The sequence below is a fragment of the Gymnoscopelus braueri genome, assembly GCF_963280865.1.
Source record: "Gymnoscopelus braueri genome assembly, chromosome: 10".
In the NCBI taxonomy this organism is placed as follows: domain Eukaryota; kingdom Metazoa; phylum Chordata; class Actinopteri; order Myctophiformes; family Myctophidae; genus Gymnoscopelus; species Gymnoscopelus braueri.
In genome coordinates, this window is record NC_137611.1 from 14,855,393 (window position 1) to 14,876,798 (window position 21,406).

The following is a 21,406-nucleotide window of genomic DNA, read 5'->3' on the forward strand; positions in this document are numbered from 1 at the left end:
GGGCTTGTTTCCTAATGTTGTTTAAACCAGTGTTTCTCAAACATTTTCAAGTCAAGAACCCCCAAATTAATTTGTATTTGTCTGCAGACCCCCCATCTGAAAATATTGTGTGCCAGGGAATCCCCCATACAAAATTGGCGTTGTTAAAAATGTTTCAAAAATATTCCACATTTATCACTTTTTTTTCAAGATCGTTTTGAAAATAGCAGATCTACAAGAGCTTGTAGATAGGCCATTTTCAATTAGCCAATTTTTGTTATTTTTGTGTACCATGTCCATGCCTCATGTGTAAAGCACTTTGTAACACAATTTTGAAAGGTGCTATATAAATAAAGTTTGTATTATCATTATTATTATTATTAAAGTGCTCATGTGGCTTGTTTTCATAGGCCCGGCTTGCTTGTTTCTCTCTCAAAACCAGGCAACCCTGGTCAAAACATAAACACAGTCAGTCAGCCTCACTACGACACCAACAGAGCCAACGCTGTCTTGTTGCTCCATTAAAAAAAAGTGTGCGTTGTTTTTGCCAGGACGCTTTCTTTATGCACCCGCTGTTCCTCATGTCGCGTCAGAGCTTTAACAGCCGAGGCACTTAGTTAGCCGCCGAGCTGCTAAAGGGTAGCATTAATAAAGGTACGAAGACAATCATAAATCTGCAGCAACAACAAAGATTAAGGAAAGTAACGCCTCGCCAGGCCGGGCCTTCCTTCTATCTTCCACCACCAGAGAGAGGTAATAAACTAGGGTTGCCATGTCCGCTTATTATAAGTGACTTTGGGCTTGTTTTTCCTGTAAAGTTGCTTGTAAATCTTGATGGTGGTGGTGGTTGCGTTTTTTGGGGGGCTTGTTCTTAAAGTGTAGTTTCTTATTTGGGCTTGTTTCCTTATGTCGTTTAAACCAGTGGTTCTCAAACATTTTCATGTCATTGTCAAGGACCCTCAGATTAATATGTATTTGTCCACAGACCCCCCCCCAACCCTTTCCCCCGCTAGATCTACAAGCTCACAACGCGTCGTTGTGAGCTTGTAGATCAGCTATTTTCAAATAGCCTATGCTCTTCTGATGATCATCTTCGATAACTTGAGTTCAAAGGATCCCAATGGAAACAAGACATAGTGCTTTCTCATGTTTAAAAATCCTCTTAACAGACCTTGTATTGAACTGTACTTCCCTGTGCTTGTCTTTGCAAACTGCCAATAAAGTATTCAATCAAGCAAAAGGTTTAAAGAGCTCATGTGATGTGGGGCCTATTTATAGTCCCTTCTTTTTGGGCTTGTTTTCCTAGACCTGGTTGCTTGTTTCTCTCAGAATCTGGCAACGCTGGTAATAACGACACGTTAGCCTGCGTGCTAGCATGATGCTAGCTGGGCTGCAATAAACCACCAAGCTGCGTGTTGATGACAACTTTAAACGTCTGTTTGTTTGTCTGTCTGTACTGTCAGTTAGCAGCCGCGGACAACCACATATCTCTCAGTTTGTGTGTTTTCCCACAGTCGTTATTTGGAATTGTTGCGTCGTCTGGTTGTAATATATCATCAGGCAATACAACGAGCCCTTTAACTCATGAACCAACTGTTGTTTACAGACAGACAGACAGTGCGACTCCAAACAAAAGCAACACACAGACAGCTATGAACATGGCGTGTGTGTTTGTGTGTGTGTGTGAGAGAGAGAGAGACAGGGAGAGAAAGCTAACACGCTGCTTATTATGTCATTTGTTGCTGCGACGACTGGTCCTGGCAGTTGACCACTAGATTATGTCTGCATTTACTGTATACTTGGTTGTGCGTCGGTGTCGCGCACCGTAAAATAGCATTGATTGATTGAATACTTTATACATTTTTCAGTACAAAGGACCCCAATGGAAACGAGCCATAGGCTTTCTTGGGTTTAAAATCCTCTCAGCAGACCTTGTATTGAACTGTACTTTCCTGAGCTTTTTTTTTTTGGCAAACTGCTAATAAAGTATTCAATCAATCAACCGTTTGCAAAGTGGTGCCATTATACAATGGTGCACTGCTAAAAAAGGATATTACACAAAAAGTCCTTGTGGTCCTGTGTATGCAATTCATAGACATTTAAAGACAGACATACATACAATAATATATCCTAGACCATTGGTTCTCAAAGTGGGGTCCGGGGACCCCCAGGGGTACTTGAGGGGGTTCCAGGGGGTCCACAGCTAAATGATGGATAGGAACCAAATGGACCCTTATGTGTCTAACTCTGAGAGTGTACAAATGGAACCAAATGGACCCTTATGTGTCTGTAACTCTGAGAGTGTACAAATGGAACCAAATGGACCCTAACGGGTCCATTTGGTTCCATTTGTTGGTTCCACTTCCATTTGTACCAGTACCATTTGTACAAGTTAAATTGACATTGATTTTACAATATAAATTGGGGTCCCAGGGATAGAAATGCCATTAAATGGGGGGCCGTAGCCTAATGCATGTCAAACTGGGGGTCCTTGAAATTATTATTTTTTACCGCTAGAGCCGTAAAAATCTTCTCTTATGGGGGTCCCTGGCTTATATTTTCAAATGGGGTCCGCGGGCTAATAAGTGTCAATTTGGGGGTCCTTGACATGAAAAAGTTTGAGAACCACTGTCCTAGACATCATCAACACTAGACAGATATGTGAGCTTGTAGATCGGCTGTTTTCGGTGTGGCCACTGAGCTGATCAGGTAACTGGTTGACTCACTGCATGCAGTGATGTCCAGTTTCACGTGCAACATACATACAACATGGAGTTTAGTTGTTGTTGTGCATCTGTCAAGTGAAGTGGTGGTGGGTGGCGAATAACTAACTATAGATCAGACTGGTTCTCTCAACTTGTGGGTCGTGGGGGGTTGGGGTCCCCAGATGGCATTGAAGTGACAATTTAAGGACTTTTAAGACCCTTTTCATACCTGAAAAGAAAAAGGACCATTACTGCATCAAATGTAATCAACAAACTATGCAATAAAAACTGGTCAAGCATTGGCCAAATTGTCAAATTTGCAAGCTCACTGCGCCTCGAGGCATTGTGAGCTTGTAGATCTGCTATTTTCACAATATTTATCTGTGGAACTGAGTCAAACAAAATGTAATGCCTCAACTCCTACAATTCAAAGTGCTTGTCTAGGTTGGGGGGGGGGGGTCCTCTGTTTAAAAAATAATAATAATGGTCTTGGCCTGAAAAGGTTAAGAACCACTGCTATAGATGATAGACCTTTTTTATTTTCTCCGGTGGGGAGGTGTCATCACAGACTGCAGTAAGCTAGGAAAACAGAATGGGTATAGGCTACAGAGCAGAGGGATACAACTAAGATTGATTAAGATAAAAGTACAGAAATGTCATAAAGGCTAAGCATATGACAATAAAATGGGTCTATTAAGGTCTGATCTAGCCATCTGCACTTGTACTGGCAATTTATTTAGCATAATGATAACTATTAATATTAGAGATGTACCGACCGATACCAGTTTTTCCTTCCCGATACGATTCTGCTACTCACAACTTGTGTATCGGTCGATACCAAGTACCGATCCGATACCAGGACTAGGACAGTGGTTCTCAAACTGGGGTCTAAGGACCCTCAGGGTTTCCAAAAAGACCCTCACAGGTCTGTAACTCTGAGAGTGTAACCAAATGGACCCTTTGCACTCTCAAGAGATATGGGGGTCGTTGAAAAAAAGAAGTTTGAGAACCACTGATCTAGGAATAGATTTAAAAAATCCATTCATAATTGTTAAAGTGCAGCTACAAGTTAGTCAAATAATGATGTAAATAGTACAGTAGTGCAACATCAACTGAAGCATTCAACATATTACCGTAAATTAAATCATCATGTGATAAATTACATGGTATCGGAATGTCAGACTGGCATACTCATTACCCGCCGATACCAGCATTTTAGGCAGTATCTGTGGATTTTCCGATACTGGCATCGGTATCGGAACAACTCTTAATTAATATAAGTGCAACATAATGAGGTTTTAGTTGTTACTTATAACTCATGTATTTGGTCTTCTGCAGGCTCTCCTTCGGGCAGAGGTAGGATAAAAGAGACGGGATGGCGGACACAGACGGCAAATCCACTGTGCTTAACGGTAAAGCACTGGCCATGCAAATGATTGATTATTAGGACATGCATATACACAATTTAAACTAGCTTTGAGCCTTTATACTGTACATGCTAGTAGTTGTTTACCAAGCTTGTGTGTACCAGGTGGCTCAGAGGAGGAGCAAGATCCAGGAGAGGACAGACAAGCGGAGGGGGATTCCGGAATTGTGGAGGGGGATTCCTCTGGAATCAAAGAGGGACAAGCGGAGACCTCCTCTGAAACAGGTGACCCGCTCTCTCCCGAGCACTTGAGGAGGCTAACTTAACTCATTAATTTCATACTGTAACGGCTCATGTTGTTTCTCATGAAAAAGCTTGCATTTCTTTTGGCGCTTTCTTCACACCTTGAACCGTTTGGTCCATTTTATCTATCCCTGGAGCATTTCGTCAAATAGTCCAATTGCTGGTGTGTAGAGACTATCATTTGAACTCTGGGTGGGTCTCAGTTCCAGTTCGGTTCACTGTAGGTGAGAAGTGAGAACGCAGTCCGACCCAAATATAGGAACTAAACAAAAAAATATATCTATGTGTATTTGATTGATTTGTTGCTAATATTGAAAGCTTTCTTGTAAAATATGTAATGGATAGGAACTATGAGTTTCGAGTTTCCTTTAAAAGTTCTGTTCAATACAACAGCGACTGTTTTGACTGCTTGGCATTTTGTTTACAATGTTTGGTGCACTTGACAAAGTGCAGTGTGAACGGACGCTAACCGAACCAAATGCAACAATGTTGCAACTGCTCCCCTGATAACGCAACAACGAATGTTCTTAGGTGTGAAAGCCTCCTCACTACCTCAGAAATGTAACGATCTCGTTGGCCATTGATGTTTATAAATCTGTCAGGATAGAAATTAAACGCACCCTTTTAATCAAAGGCTCTGCTGGGCCTGTCACAATTATTACATAATCACCTAATCGCAATTATTTGAGATAATCGCAATAATGTTTGCATAATCGTTTCCATGTTGAAAATATATTTTCTAATTATTTTAAGAATACATCTACAAGCTCACAGCTTGTATTTTCACTATTGACGTTTTTACAAAAAAACTTTGGGTCATTTTATCGTCTACTCAGGCTTTTGTGAGCCCCCCAGACCGTTTTTTAGTTGCTTGATTCAGTATTTAGATATTTGATATAATTTTATCAGACACGCCCCCTTCCCATACAAACCCATTATAACTTCAAACTCCATTTTTAACCTGTTAGATTCATCAAAAACACCCGTCCTTGGTTCTGGTGACTCACCCTGCCCTCCTAATACGTGAGGGGGCCGCGTTTTTCCGATTACTTTTTTTTCATTTTTTTTAAATCTTTTTTATTGTATTTAATCTTTTTCATTTCCCCCAATTTTTTTAAAAAATAAATGAAAAAAGTAATCGAAAAAACACGGCCCCCTCGCTCACAAAAGCCTTAGTAGACGATAAAATAACCCAACGTTTTTTTGAAAGTGAAATATCCCTTTAAATATTAAATATTTATTTTTATATTTAGGTTATTTTTCATTTCTGCCCTGACAGCTGTGCAACTTCAGAGCCTAAAAGCTCAAGTTCAAAGACAAAAACACAACTATTTGTGATAATTAATTGTCATGTAACATTTCATAATCGTGACAGCCCTAGGCTCTGCTGCAGCTCCCAGACAAGCAGACGAGGAGTCGGGGGACAAGCCCATGCCAGAGGGCGGGCCGGAGGCAGGCGCAGACGAGGAGGAAGACACAGACAGCATGGACGGCAGCGGCCTGTACTCGACCGAGGATGCCGAGAAGGAGAGCGAGGGAGGCAGAAGGGAGAAGGCGAAAGAGAAGGATGCAGGAAAGAGAGCCGCGAGGAAGCGGAACCGCCCTGGCGGTGGCAGTGGCAGTGGAGGAGGAGGCGGCGCCAACCGCTCCTCCAGCTCGGACGACGATGACGACGACGATGACGACGAGGAAGAAGACGACCACGAGGAAGAGGAAGAAGAGGACGAGCAGGCCATGGAGGCGTGGCTGGGGGCGGAGCTCCGCGACATGCGCGGCCCCGGCTGGCGGGCCGTGCCGTCGCTGCGCTCCCGGGAAATCGGCAGGGACTCGTACCAGTTTGTGAGGCGCGTGTGCGGCGCCCGCGGCCTGGTCCAGCGTCTGGAGCTCCAGGGGCGCCTGGAAAGGCACACGGGTTGCGTCAATACGCTGCACTTCAACCCCTCGGGCACGCGCCTCGCCTCGGGCAGCGACGACCTGCGCGTGGTCATCTGGAACTGGGCCATCCGCCGCGCCGAGCTGGAGTTTGATAGCGGACACAAGAGCAACGTATTTCAGGTGAGCTTGTGAGAAGGGTTTTGGTTAGGATAGGATAATACTTTATTAGTCCCCCAAGGGGGGAATTATATGTGATACAGCAGCACAGAATAAGAAAAGTAAAAAGTGCATAGTAGGCAATAAGGTTGGAGGCAGGGATGTGAGGGAAGGAGTGTTTATGTAAGTTTCCCGGCTGAAATCACAGCAGAGAATTTTGATGTATTCATTCATTCACAAGGACCTCGTGCCAATTTAAAGGAAAACACACAAACAGCTTTTGTGAGAACTTTTTGAAGGGGCCGACTAGGGACTGACAAAACACGTTTCTTTATTTACTTTTGCAAGGACCTTGCATGTTTAGCCCATAGATAGACTATGACTCACTGATGTACTTGACGTGTACCTTTGTTTGGTATTTGGGGAAGCCTTTGGATTCCGTTCATTTCAATGGGGTGTGAAAATAAACTTTCAGAGACTTACTGTAAGTTGAAACATGCTTGATATAGATAATCTAACTTGCAAAAGATTGCGTGGTTATTTCATTGTGTTTTAATGCATTTCCAATGCACAGATTGACATATAAAATCTAACAGAAAATACTCCCTGGAGAAAAGATTGATTTATGAATGATCCATGACAGTCATGGATCATTCATGAATCAAACTTTTCTCCAGGGAGTCATGATGACTTATTAACTGCGCAGTGGTTTGTTTTTAGCCAGTAGAAGTTATTCTGCTAAGTTCTGTAATGTTTAAATTACTTTTTTAAAGAAATTAAATCTAAAAGGAAGTCAAGTGTGAGATATGTCCGAAGCTCTGAATAGACATGCATTACCGCTGTATGGTCCTTTTTTTTTTAGAAAAGTCATCTCAAGGATAGGGTGAATAAATATTGTTTAAAATGTTTAGATTTTTGTTGGAGATAGGAGTGATTAGCCAAAAGATTTATCTTGGATCATGTCCATAAAGCCATTCCAGAGCATACACTGAATGCTGATATCCAGGGGTTCTGTTCTTCTCTCTGCCTTTGTCCTCAGGCTAAGTTCCTGCCCCACAGTGGAGACTCCACCTTGGCCATGTGTGCCCGAGACGGACAGATCAGAGTGGCTGAGCTCTCTGCCACCCAGCGCTGTAAGACTACCAAGAGGGTGGCACAGCATAAAGGAGCAGCTCACAAGGTAATAACTACACTAGGGGTGCAACAGTTAATCAAAGTCATCAATTTTAGTGCTTTATTTAAAATATAAGTCATACATTTGATTTGGATTAAAAATTTTTTTTTTTTCCAAAATACCAGAACTACAAGCTCACAAGAGCTTGTGACTTGTATTATTGATATTTGTACGACAAAGTATAAGTGGTTAATCAGACACTACTAAACCAAAACTACTCTCTTGTGACAGCCTGATGGCAGCCTAAAAAAATAGTTTGGAGGTCTGGCTTTTGTTAGGATTTTCTCTTCCTTGTATGTATTGTATTACCCATGATTAGGATTGTCTCTTCCTTGTATGTCTTTTATTACCCATGATTAAGATGTTAAGAATTCAGACTATTTAGGCCTCAGCTTTTTGGATGTGCGTGCGTGCGTGCGTGTGTGTGTGTAATGACCGATAAATATAATAATGCTCTGTGTGTGTGCGCACATGCTAGCTGGCCTTGGAGCCAGACTCGCCCTGTTCCTTTCTATCAGCTGGAGAAGATGCTGTGGTGTTTGGTATTGACCTGCGTCTAGACCGAGCCGCCAAGTGAGTGATCACACATACACCATGCCATGGCTTTCATTTCAGTCCATTCACACAGAGGGTTTTATTTAGAGTTCAAGATAAGCTTGTATTTCACCAAAGTGAAACGAGTGTTCCACCAAAAGCTTCTTCTGTTTTGTTTATAAAGTAGTGATTGTGAATGAAGGTTTACTTTGCTATTATAACAACGAATGACAGTCCAGGACAAATTTCCATGGTGGTCCTCATTCACACAACAATACATGTCTGAACACAGTCATGTACAATAAATAAACACATTTTCAAGACATAACCAATACACATTGTACAAAAAAAAATGTCTGCACTAAATAAACTACATCTTATAACCTTTTCCAGTTACCTTTCCATGTTAAACATTTAAATACAGTACTTGTGTAAATGTAAATGTGTAAAGCTACTTTCCAACACTGTTTGACATTGTGAGATGATCACCATCAGAGACACATACAAACACACTCTTAAGTTCATATGACCGTATCATCTAAAACCTGCTTTGCTCCGTTGTGTCCCTCTCCCCGTATGTGACAGTAAACTGACGGTGGTGAAGGAGGGAGACAAGAAAGTCGGGCTGTACACCATCTTCGTGAACCCTGCCAACACACACCACTTTGCTGTGGGCGGGAGAGATCAGTATGTCAGGTGAGACCTGAGGATGACATTACCTGGAGGTGATGATGGTGGTGGTGACTGATTAATTAGAAGTTCAAAGCTGAATTGATCCAAATGGGACATTTTATAAGACCTTCATGGCCTTTCCTCTTCACGCTATCTAGGATCTATGATCAGAGGAAGATTAACGACAACGACAACAACGGGGTGCTGAAAAAGTTCTGTCCATCTCACCTGGTGGCCAGTGAGTCCAAAACCAACATCACCTGCTTGGTCTACAGCCACGATGGCACAGGTAAAAACCATGTTCCCTGCATGTGTTGCGCACACTGACTCATAGCTTTCCCAGTTCTTTGCTATTAAAGTGAAGCTTCAGGATTGTAGTTGTGGTGGTGTGGTGCGCTTGGGAGCTGACCGGTTGGTGCGTCACCCATGTAATTGCATTGTCACTGGTTTGATTCCGGCTGGAGAGCTTTGTTGCATGGCAACCCTCCATTCTGCCTGTTTGCTTTCCTATCTCTCTTCGCTGTCCAAATAAAGCAATTAATGACAAAATTGTCTCTAAAAAGTAAATAAAGAAACATGTTTTGTCAGTCCCTAGTCGCCCCTAATCAACTTAAAAAGGTTCTCACAACGCTGTTTGTGTGTTTTCCTTTGAATTGGCACAAGCTTCCTGGCGGTTGTAGTTCGCTAGACAGTAGACATATTGAGTAATGGTCTTGGTTTTTGTTTTTTTTGGTATGGTGTGAATTGCACGTCTTTTAAACGCTGCTTCGTCTTTTTCTGAGGGAATGTGGCCAGCTGGCCTCCTTGGTCTTGAGAGTGAGGTTTATTCTCCTGAAACCAGAGTGCCATTGATCTGACCTCGGCCCTGTAGGGAGAGACTCGTTGTCATTGACAATCTTGATGATGACATTGGAGCTGTGCGTGGCTCAGAATAAAAATGTGAATTGTTCTATCTGTTCAGAGCTCCTGGCCAGTTACAACGACGAGGACATCTATTTGTTTGACTCCAACCACAGTGACGGAGCCGACTACGTCAGGAGATACAAGGGACATCGCAACAACGCCACAGGTACCGAGGAATGAACATTCACCAAACACTTTCAATGTTGTACCTGTCTGTCTGTGTGCTAAATCCGGACCTATCCGCTGGACCGATGAGCGCCAAATGCCTTGTGCACACTGCTAGTAGGCTAACTTAGTAGCTCCACGCATTTTATTATGAATTATTTACTAACATTTTATGATGGAGGTCAGTGGGGCTTGGATCAGGCTGAAACCGTGCCCAAATTTGTTGACGACTGACATCATCAGAAACTAATAATAAAAGCTGAATGCAAGGACCTCCATTGTCCTTATGCCTACATCGCTGCTTCTCTCTGTCAAATGGACCCTTATGGGTCTGTAACTTTGAGAGTGTACAAGTGGAGCCAAAGGGACCCTTATAAACTCTGAGTTTTTTACAGTGTAGATTGGGGTCCCAGATATATATATATTTGAAAAAACTCGAGATCCTTGAAATGAAAAAGGTTGATAATCACTGACTTTCAGTAGTACATCACAATGCCTTGCTACGAGAAAAAAAAGAATCGATGCAGAAAGATAACAAACGGTTTTGGATGATCATCAATATGATGCCAGTGATCCACATGGGAGCCAAGCTGTTACTGGACTCCATCTTGTTTTTAGAATGATGAAAAGGAACCTGATTACCTGCTGAAATAGAGTACAGAAGACCTGACGTCACTCGTTCATCCCATGGGTGAAAGTAATTTCTCTATGGAGAATAACATTGGGTCATCTTACAATCGTCTCATATAAGAATTTTGGTCCAAAAATAAACAAATAGTCTCTGCGATATTGTCAGGGAGGTGTCTCTGTATCGTTTATGATAGTCAGTCACTATTTGATACAGCCCGTTTCTGGCGAAAATGTTTGCGGAAGTAACATTAGCGTTTTCTCGCCCGTCAGTTGATGCTTCATATCCACAAGAGTCAAACCGCCAGGATCATTTTCTATTTTTGGAACACAGTTCTTATTTGACGCGATATTAAACACGTCTATGGGAATTCATAATGGGGGAAAAAAACGCGACCGAGGTAGAATGCGTAAATTACATCAGACTTGGGTGCTCTTTAAAAACTGTGTTACTTTTGTGGCTTTTTTTCAACTACAAGAACTAAGTGAACCGTGTTGTGCCTTGTAAAGTATTTCACAGGTACTGTGTTTGTTTCCATATACTTGATTTTAGGCTTGAGATAAGATTCTCAGAACCTAATTTGAAGTAGTACTAACCCTCTATAAAGTGTTTTTTTTTTTTTTATCGCATACCTCCCCCTTCAGAGTGGTTCTGCTTATAATGGAAATTTTAACAAAAATCCATCACACGCCTTCACAGGTTCTCGAAATGTTCAGGCTATGGAAGGTTCCCATCTTAGTCAAAAAGAGCCATTTCTTTTTCACATGCTAGGCCAGCCACAGTGGCTTGGACCTTCCATAATTCAGCTGCCGGGCTCACCCAGTAAAAACATACCAGGATTTGAGTGGTGTTCGTTTCTCAACTTGACTCACACAATCATTTACCAATAGCCTGCATCTGATGCTGCTATCCCTATGTTGGTATATTTTCATAATTATGCACCAAATGCATTTTTGTCAAAAGAAAAGAACCTCCGGGCAATAAGCTGCTTTGCAGCTGTGCTGTTGTTGTTTACACTTGACAAAGTCGTACTCGGTGCAGCAGAAAATCACCATTTGGCGTGTGTTAAATTTTCATGATGTTTCAAGTAAACATCACGCTGTCCCTCCTCTCTCACACAGTGAAGGGAGTTAACTTCTACGGGCCGTGCAGCGAGTTTGTGGTCAGTGGCAGCGACTGTGGACACATCTACCTGTGGGACAAATACTCTGCTCGCATCGTCCAGTTCATGGAGGGGGACAGAGGTGGAGTGGTGAGTACGAGCAGACAAGGGAAGGAATCGTGGAAGCAAAGTGAAGAGTAGGCTAAAGTCTGATTTATACGTAATAGACCATATTCACACGGCGGCCATTTGGGAATTTAACATTGAAAATGCCACCCCGTTGCCGTGGAAACCGGGGTGGCATTTCATTAACTTAATGGCAATATGGCCGCCGTGTGAATATGGTCTATTAGTGTCGCTCTTTTGTTATCTGACTTTGGTTTCCTTGTTTCTTTCTATTCTTTACCCTCTTTTTGAAACTGCTAAATGTCGGGGGCTTGTATGAGAAATGTGTATATATATATATATATTTATTTTACACCTAAATTTGTATTTCACACGTAAATTTGTGATGTCACTGATGTGTCAAGGAAGTTGAATCTAGGTAGTGACCTCTCCCCAGAACTGTGTGTGAAGGAATGTAGGTGACACACCGATGTGATGCTTCTTCGGGTTGGGTTGAACATTCACTCATCTCACCTTGGTCCTTGTCTCTTCATTACCTGTTCCCCGTCTCTGTGCAGGTGAACTGTCTGGAGCCCCACCCCCACCTGCCAGGTATGGCCACCAGTGGCCTTGATCACGATGTCAAACTGTGGGCCCCTACTGCTGAGAGCCCCACAGCACTCAAGGGCCTAAAAGAGGTAGCCATCTAGTATACTCTAATGTACCTTTTTTTTGTTGGTTTCTTTTTCTTTTCTTCTTGTAATTATCTATATCTTCTTTCATGGCTGACACTGAATTCGCCCCCTGGGGGGGAAACTGCCAGGCCGCAGTTAGCGGCTTTAATTTTTAATGTAATGACGTGAAATTATATATTTAAGTTCTTTCTTGACAAAGCACCTAACGGCAATAAAATTGGTCAATAATAAGACTAAATCAATTTAATGATGCAATTCCATAGCATGTGTACGTGCGTCCTTGCAGATGCACACATCATGTATGTTCTTGAGTGGATGAGACAATGCCACAGCAGTCAGAGAAGCAGAGAAATGTTCTGTTGTTGTGCGACATCACAGTTGTTGTTGTTGCTGTTGTTGTTTTTCTGGTTGCCAAGGTGATGAAGAAGAACAAGCGGGAGCGCGATGAGGACAGCGTGCGCCACGGTGACCAGTACGACACCCAGCTCTTGTGGTTCCTGATGAGACACATGAGGAACAGACGACCCCAGAGGGTAAGCTTCCAGGACAGTGGTCTCGTCAGCACTGGTCTCACATTATTCAGCTACAATAGCCAAGCCTTGTTGGTACTGGATAATTACAACATAGCTGAAAAAGGAACAGCATGTTGAACTAGACTGTCTTCTTTTTTTGTAACAAGCACTAATATGGCACTGTGGAAAAAGAACACAAACTACCTGGAGGTTTGTGCAGACAGGTCTGTGAACATTGTGTCAATATGTAAAAAAAATCATCCAGGGCAGGATGCTTAAGTTCAACACATTGTTGCCATAGACTAAAAATCGTTGTTTTATTTGACGGCCTTGCTGCACTGGCATTTTGCCCTCAAAAACACAGCAACGCCAAAGGCCAAGTGGCCTGTCTGGTTTCACATCATTGTCAAACCAGTGTTTCGGGATCATCATTAGCTGCTGACGCTAGGCTCAATTTGTCCACTGCCTAGATTAATGACTGGCCTGGAACTTAGCCATACTGTAAGTGCACTGACGAGGCATCTGTCAATATTCATATTGGAAATAGTTGATGGTGATCAAATTGATCATTATCATTGATATTTGGCCTTATAGGAGGAGTGTAGAGACACAGGAAACAATATAACACAATTCTCTGACCAGAATCAAACCAGAGATGTTGCAATTATGTGGTTGATGCGCTATCGAGTCATCATCAAGTCTGTACCAGCACGCCCCAGAAATGTGTAATTTGTTTTCAAATATGTTAACCCATTAAGACCGGGGACGCATCGGTGTCATTTTTAGATTTCTTTGGCTATAAAAAAAATAGCAGATATACAAGCTTGTAGTGCGGCACCGAGTGCCGCGCTATGAGCTTGTAGATCTGCAATTTGTTTGAAGAATCGTGGAAAATGTGTGCAAATCTTTGAATATGTATATACATTTTTAACGAAAGTTTTTGCTTCTGGGGGTCCCTGGAACAAAATAGTTTGAGATAGGGGGGTCCGCGGCCACATACATATCATTTTGGGTCGTCCTTGACATGAAAAAGTTTGAGAACCACTGATATTATAGCAACATAAGTAATAATATATATATTTTTAAATATAGGATTTAGAAGACATTTGTGGAATCCCCAAAAGCAAAGATTTGAGTTAAAGATGTTCGCTTTAAAAATGTATATATTCAATGATTTGCACACATTTTCAAGATTTCTTTCAAAAAATTGCCAAAGAAATCTGAAAATGACACACAGATGTGTTCCCAGATTGAATGGGTTAAAGGCAAAGTCATGATTCCAGAGTAGTGTGACTTAAAGGTTTGCTTACTTGGTATAATTTGCTTTGATATATTTGTCTAACATTTTAAAAACACGCAGATGAACTAAATCTGAGAATAAAACCATGTCGAAATAATTATGTAAAGGAGGCCTGACGGGGTAAAATAAAGGTTAACCACTTTAAACCTGGCATCCTTATTTTTGGCATGTCATTATAGGTAAAGATTGTCCCCCAAAAAAGTAGAAATGGCAGATCTACAAGCCTTTTATATTGTGAGCTTGTATATCTGCTATTTTCTACAATTTTTCGTACGACAAAGTATACATAAGGTGGTTACTGAACTCTCAATACACCAAGTGGCTGCCATGGAGGCCCTCTCATTCTAGGGCTGGGTGATATGACTTCAAAACAATATCACAATTATTCCAAACTTTTGCCTCGATTACGATTAATGAACGATTAGTTTAAAAAAAAAGAAGGGAAAAAATTGCAGTTCTACAAGCTCACATTGTAGATCGGCTTTTTCGTGTCGATTCATTGATAAGAAATTATTAAAAGTATTACTATTACAAAAAGCTATGAAATTATTAAAAGTATTACTATTACAAAAACCTATCTCTGTCCACAGACTCGTCGTGAGGGTGGTGGGGAAGGTGACACGGATGAGTCTTGGAGCTCTCCAGACTCCTCCGACGAAGAGGACGGAGCGCCAGACCACGTCCAGTGCATGTCCTCCTGAGCCATACATACATGCATACAAACAACACACACACATTTACTTTATTGCTCTAGAATTGATGCACATAGGCAAGCACTATTGACACACTGGCACACACAAGACACACACATCAATATACAAATACATTTTACTCATAGGGAGAGTGACCGAGATGCTTAAAACCTGGTTTTCCTGGCCAGACAACAGTGTGCAAATGGGGGGACAACAGACATACGCACTTCCAGTGTCCAGATTTTTGACTATTGTATGAAGAAAGTTCTGATGTGCGCTTATGTCCCTATAAACCACTTTGGAGGTCCCCTGGTTGTCCATGCATATCTAATATGTTCTGCCTAGAACAATGTACTCTGTGTGTGTGTGTGTGTGTGTCTGTGTAGGGCAAAACGCCTCCACATTGGGCACCCTTTAGTAAGCTAGAGAACACCAGCATCCAAGCTCCATCCTTCTCCTTCCCTTAGCACGTCACCATTCTCCCCTATTTGTAGCGTAGTCTATTTATACTGTAAGAGGGGTTTAGCAGGAGGGGGGCTCAAGCCCGATTGTACCCGCCCCTTTTCCCCTTCCACCTCCCTGTTTAAACACCAAACCCTAACCCAAATCAGTAAAGGTGACTACACACTGTACACTATTGGCCCTCTTGGTGATGTCCAATGAAATATGTCCAACATAAAATAAAAGTGGGTGGGTAAAATGGCATGTCATAAGCATCTTGCATCTATCAGTGTGACATCGTCACTGAATGGTAATACTTTGGCCCAGGCATACGTTGGCTGATGTTGGTCGTAGTCTCGTCACACAATGAGAGAGGTAGGCTCAATTCAACTCTCAATTTTGGCTAATGGCCAAAATTGAGCAGTGTGCAAGCACCTTGAGAGGTTGTGTTCATTATTTTTCTTTTAGTCCCGCTAGCAGCAGGTGCTCTCAGGATGGCTGTGTCGCTCTGTCGGGTGGTTCACCACTTTGGTTCCAAACAACATCTTGAAAATTCATGAACCCCAGTGAATGAAACCTACTGATTATGGAGCCCCATGGCATTCCTCTTGGCCAAACTTTCCACTTGCAAATAAGTTATTTCAAAATCTAATGGACAGGTTAAAAAAAAGGTATTGGCAAGATCGAATTGGCAGATTGCTGGGAAACTTGTTGAGCCCTTTCATGCTCTCTGGAAGATTAACCCAAACAACATGAGTGACCCTCATGCCCTATGATCCATGCGCCTCCTTCAGGCCAAAATATCAGAGGATGCACCCTTTCAGATGTTGGTGACCCCATGGCTTTTCATTTAGAGAGTTGGGTGTAAAGAGCAATACAGACTCTAGGGACCGCTAACGGGGCTTTTAGATACTTCTTGTGTCTTGTGTTTTTGCTCACTCATGACTACTAGGTTTCCACGTGCCGTCTCTCCCCCTCAGACACTTCAGAAACTACACCATCCCCTCCATTGGCCTTTTTTCCCTCACAACTGAGTGCACTTGTAATCAGGGATGTTTTTTGGTTTGAGACGACAGCAAAAATGTGCACTTGTGTACAGTGTACCAAAGGGGGGAAGGAGTGAATTAATGTCTTTGTTAATGTCAGTTGCTTGCACTTACCCCTTCATTGGAATGTTTCCCCCGGTTAATTAAGAGCGTGTTAATTTCAGGTCATACAGGTATTTAATCCTGTAAGATATATATTTTTTTCCTGCTTTTTCTTTGAGTGGGGGGATCTTTTTGCACTTAGCAGGCGTGTCTTGACTGAGTGCCAGCCGAGAGAAGGAAGAGAGAAACTTCCACTTTGCTTCCACCAGCACCCCTTTTCCTCTTTCCGCTTTCTCACACCAGTCCTGGACAAGAAACCCTCTGCTCAGCCCCTGGATTGTGGAGATGAGAATTCATGAAGCTGACTATGATAAGTTATAACCAGACAGTATGATAATGTAATAATGTGGATGTAGGGACTGTTCCTGGACTCTTGTCGGGGAACCGTGGGCTTTTTCAGAAGCCGGCCACCGTTTTGTCGAATACAGGCGAAACAGACCTGGGTCAATTTGTACTTGAAACACTGCCTAATGAGCCACTTGAGTGCGTTCAGATTGCTAGCTGGGTTTTTGTTTATTGGACAAATGTATTCAATTTGTTAACACTGTGTCTCTCAACTGCTTTGCTTAGGAAGTGGGAACCCAGGCTGTTTGTTTTCCGTTCTACCCAGATTGCTTTCACCTGATGTCCCAGGTCTAAATGAGTCTGATTAGGTTGCTGGACTCGTCTGAGGACAACCTAGAAAGCGAGAGAAAACCAGCAGGACACTGGGGTCCCAGTGACCAGAGTTGAGAACCACTGCCGCTTATGCCAGGCATCTTTAACCACTTTTCCCCAAAATTTCTATGGTTATTTGTCGTACGATTAAGTATAAAATAGTGTTTAAGTAGTCTCACATAGCCAGACAATCAGAGGTCTCCACATGCTGATACATCTGGTAACCGATACATTGAATGTGTGGGCTCAAACTGGGTGTCATCAATTTGGAAATGTAAAAAATAACTGCATTGACTTCATGGCGATCTTTCATATTGGGATGGTGATATGATTGGTTTTCAAAGCAGTAGGCATAGGTTTGTTAGAGGCCATTCTCACCGCTGTTCTAGCCCATATATTGAATTTTGATGTCAATCACCTGACTTATCAGAAAGGTGGAGATCTCCGATTGTCTGGCTATGCAAGACTAGGGCTTAAGTGGTCAACCATTCCCAGAAATCTTATTTGTTGGGGATTTCACGTAGAATACTTTTGACCCAGGTCTGGTATCAGAGGCTCACATACCACTTGAGATGAGAGGTATCTTGCGCTTCTCTTGTATTTAATACCATGTTAAAGACAGCAGGGAGGGAGAGGGGTGGGTCAGTATGCTTGCCAGGCATTTGTTTTGTGTGAGCGAGAGTCCCAGCGAGAGTCCCAGCTTTTCTCATTTTCTATGAGAACGCTAGGTAGTTGAATTTATATGTACATATATAAATATATATTAAAAATGTAAAGAGAAAAAAGAACTTTAGAAACTGTTTGACTTCCAAAAAAAAGAAGAAATTACTTGTTTGTTTGATTGATTTGATTGGTATTGATCCAGAGGTTTATATTCTATACTGTATAAGGAAAAAGTACTTTTGAAAATTAAGAGGAAAAAAAACAGTTGACTTTGAGACATAATTTAGTTTTCCTTTTACAGACTACATCCCTCTGTGAAGAACAGGAAAGCAGTCAGTTTAGCCTAGTTTTGGTTCCATCATGTAAAAAAGCAAAGACACAAAATTATCCTTTTAAAATATTTCTCTGTTGGGTAACAGACATTCATATCCAGATGTTCCTACTGACTGGCTATTGTTTTTGTTCTTGTAAACATATTAAGGCTTTTGATCATTTTTCTTTCTCCACCACTGCCTGATATTGTGTTCTACCAGTTCAGTTGGACATGTACGATTTGTGCAATAAACAAAAAGACAGTGCTCTTTGTGTGGTCATTTTTAGAGCTTGACCCCATATAGGTTTGGCTGATATATCGGCATATATTTATATATAAGATATATAAGAATATATTTTTTACATCGGTATCGGCAAATATTTTTACAAAATATTGGTTAAAATAAAGTAATCGCTGAAGGACTCCGAAATGGGGATCTGCATCAGACCGAAATACTGAAGTCATTTTATGTTATATCTCAAATGATGAATTGTGATGTACTGTAGCCTACTATAGCTTGATTTAAATGCTTCATTGTACAGTGTTGTCGCTTGCTGAAAATAACTGACAAGTTAAGAACAAGTGTCTGACATTGAACATTTTCAAAGTATGAATTGGGCTGTCTTGGGAAATTTGGCAAAAAAAATGTATATATGTATATAATGTATCAGATAGAGATCTCAATATATTGTCGTGTTTTCTGTGAATGTCTGTGCATATAAATTGCCAGTTTAGAGACCTACCTTCAGGTTGTGAATGTTTACTGAAACCTTTCTCATGTCAATACCAGGATCCACACTACGATTCATTTTGTGTATTTCTAAATCATGTAAATTCTCAGAATGCAGTTGTGGGTGTGTGTGTGTGTTCAAGGTTGTGCTTTATTATTACATCTTGTGTACAGGTAGGCTATATAAGAGTAAAACATGTTTTTGTTCGGCTTCCTTCAGACAATGCAGCAGCATAGGTATTAATAAAACCTTAAATATAAAAAAAAGAAAGCGAGAGTGCAAATAAGAGCAAAAAAAGAGGACATCAGCGTATGTACGTGCATATGATCTTGGTATATTATATACACCAGTATTCTTTCAGTAGCTACCACATTATTTTATTTAACAACTTCACAGTATCTTCTATACAACAGTTTAGGTAGGAACAGTTCAAGCATATTAAAGTGCAAGAAAAGGACAGGAGAGAGAGGAGGAGTGAGGGATCGGGGGCCTAGCTGTTCCTTTTGTTCTGTTTTATGTTGGTTCTTGTCAGATCGTTCATGTGCTTGATTGTACAGTGAAAGAAGCTTTTTAGCAGTCTGTTGCCAGTGGCTCTGAGACTGCGTAGCTATTTTCCATGCAGCATCATCTGAAACAGTCAGTGGTTGGGATGGCTTGGATCCTTGATGGTTCCGCGCGCTTTGGTTACACAGCGTTAGTCGTATAGGGCTTGGATAGGGGGAGATCACATCCCCTGATGCGTTCGGCTGTCCGCACAACCCTTTGTATTGCCTTGCGGTTGAGGTCGGTACAGTTGCCATACCAGGCAGTGAGGCAGCCAGTCAGGAAGCTCTCAAGCGTGCTTCTATAGAAAGCTCTTGGGACTTTGGGACTGAAAGTCTGAGAAAGTGGAAGCATTGTTGTGCCTTCTTCACGACACCACCCGCTCTGTCTGCACATCCCAGGTGAGGTCCTCAGTGATGTGCACCCCCAGGAATTTGAACTCTCTGACCCTCTCCACTGCAGCACCCCCGGTCTGGATGTAAGAGTGATCTCTGGGAGGCCTCCTTCAGTCGATGATTGGCTCTTTGGTTTTGTCAACGTTGAGAGCCAGGTTGTTCTCCTGGCACCATTGTGTCCGGTTCTCCACTTCTCTCCTGTAGACTGTCTCATCCTTGTTTGTGATTAAGCCTGGTGTGGTGTTGTCTGCAAACTTGTGTGTGTGTGTGTGAGAGAGAGAGAGGGGAGAGAGAGAGAGAGAGAGAGAGAGAGAGAGAGAGAGAGAGAGAGAGAGAGAGAGAGAGAGAGAGAGAGAGAGAGAGAGAGAGAGAGAGAGAGAGAGAGAGATGAGGACATGCAGGGGTTGTGCCAAAATATGTTGTAATCCACTCTGTAACCCAGGCAGCATTTGGGCTGCTGTCTTTCTGGCAGGTGACAGCCCATGTTTGGTTTTGGGTTATGCTTTTCAATAAATAATTTTAGTGGATGAATGGGGATTTAACCATAGTAATCTAGAAAAATCCCACATTGGGCTAAATTCTATGTATAGACCCCTTAACAGACGACGTCACACTGATAAGAACCAGTATGTGCGAAATGAAACCCATTCTATCAGGTCTCGCTAGGACGTGCCTCACTAGCCAACACACCAGAGGGGGTTGGGGTGTGCTGAAACCAGCGCACCCCAAAACAACAGGTTGAGAATTGATTGCGTGAAACAATCACCTGTGCATCCAGTCTCAATGTTGGTAAACAAATAATTGGTCTAAAAAAAACAATATTTGTTTATCCTTCTAAATAAATAAGTATTGCATTGATTATCTTAATCATAATGACAAGTTTAAAGCCTTGTGCGGGTCAAAAACAAACCTAAGTAATTTCGGCTTTCGGGTGGGTTTGGTTTAACAAGGGCTAATTTGCAAACCCAAAACAAGGCGTGCTCGTTTTACATCTACATCAAACTGACGCCATTGTTGTCATCCATTGCTTCATGAAACCCGGTGGTGGGAAAAAGTACTCACATTTTGTATTTAAGTAAAAGTACCAATACCACAATGTAGAAATACTCTGCTACAAATAAAAGTCAGCCAGGTAATAAAAATGTACTTTAGTAAAAGTACAAAAGCAATCAAAATGTACTGAAAGTACCACAAGTAAAAGTACTCAATTATGCAGAATGTACCGTTTCACAAGGTATCACTATGTATAAAATATATTAAAATATTAGGAAAATAGAGATCTATAAGCTCTATAATGCCTCGCGCGTTGTGAGCTTGTAGATCTGCTATTTTCAAATAGCTTAAGTTGAAATACAGTTGAAGTGGTTAATGTATGTTTTGTAATAATAATTCAAATCTTCAAAATAACTAGTAAATAAAGTTTTTAAACAATTGTAGTGGAGTAAAAGTATACTATTTGCCTCTGAGATGTAGTGGAGAAGAAATATAAGTACTGAAAATTGGAAATACTCCTTATAAGTCTGTCAAAATACCTCAAAATTGTACTTAAGTACAGTACAGTACTTGAGTAACTGTACTTAGTTACTTTTCCACCACAGATGAAACCCCCGCTCGCCCGGGCGGCTCCATCGTACACAAGAAGCAGCATC

At 41.7% G+C, this 21,406-nt stretch overlaps 1 protein-coding gene across 1 annotated transcript; it reads left to right on the forward strand.

The window, feature by feature from the left end:
* The first annotated feature begins 457 nt into the window (after nucleotides 1–457).
* Nucleotides 458–18,353, forward strand: dcaf8 (DDB1 and CUL4 associated factor 8). The gene is made up of 13 exons (XM_080441174.1): nucleotides 458–732; nucleotides 4,023–4,096; nucleotides 4,216–4,335; nucleotides 5,729–6,408; nucleotides 7,424–7,564; nucleotides 8,037–8,131; nucleotides 8,678–8,788; nucleotides 8,923–9,053; nucleotides 9,726–9,833; nucleotides 11,582–11,712; nucleotides 12,246–12,365; nucleotides 12,779–12,895; nucleotides 14,765–18,353. The coding sequence occupies exons 2-13, from the start codon at nucleotides 4,060–4,062 to the stop codon at nucleotides 14,873–14,875; spliced, it is 1,902 nt and encodes a 633-aa protein (XP_080297300.1). The 5' UTR covers nucleotides 458–732; nucleotides 4,023–4,059; the 3' UTR covers nucleotides 14,876–18,353.
* Nucleotides 18,354–21,406: the final 3,053 nt, after the last annotated feature.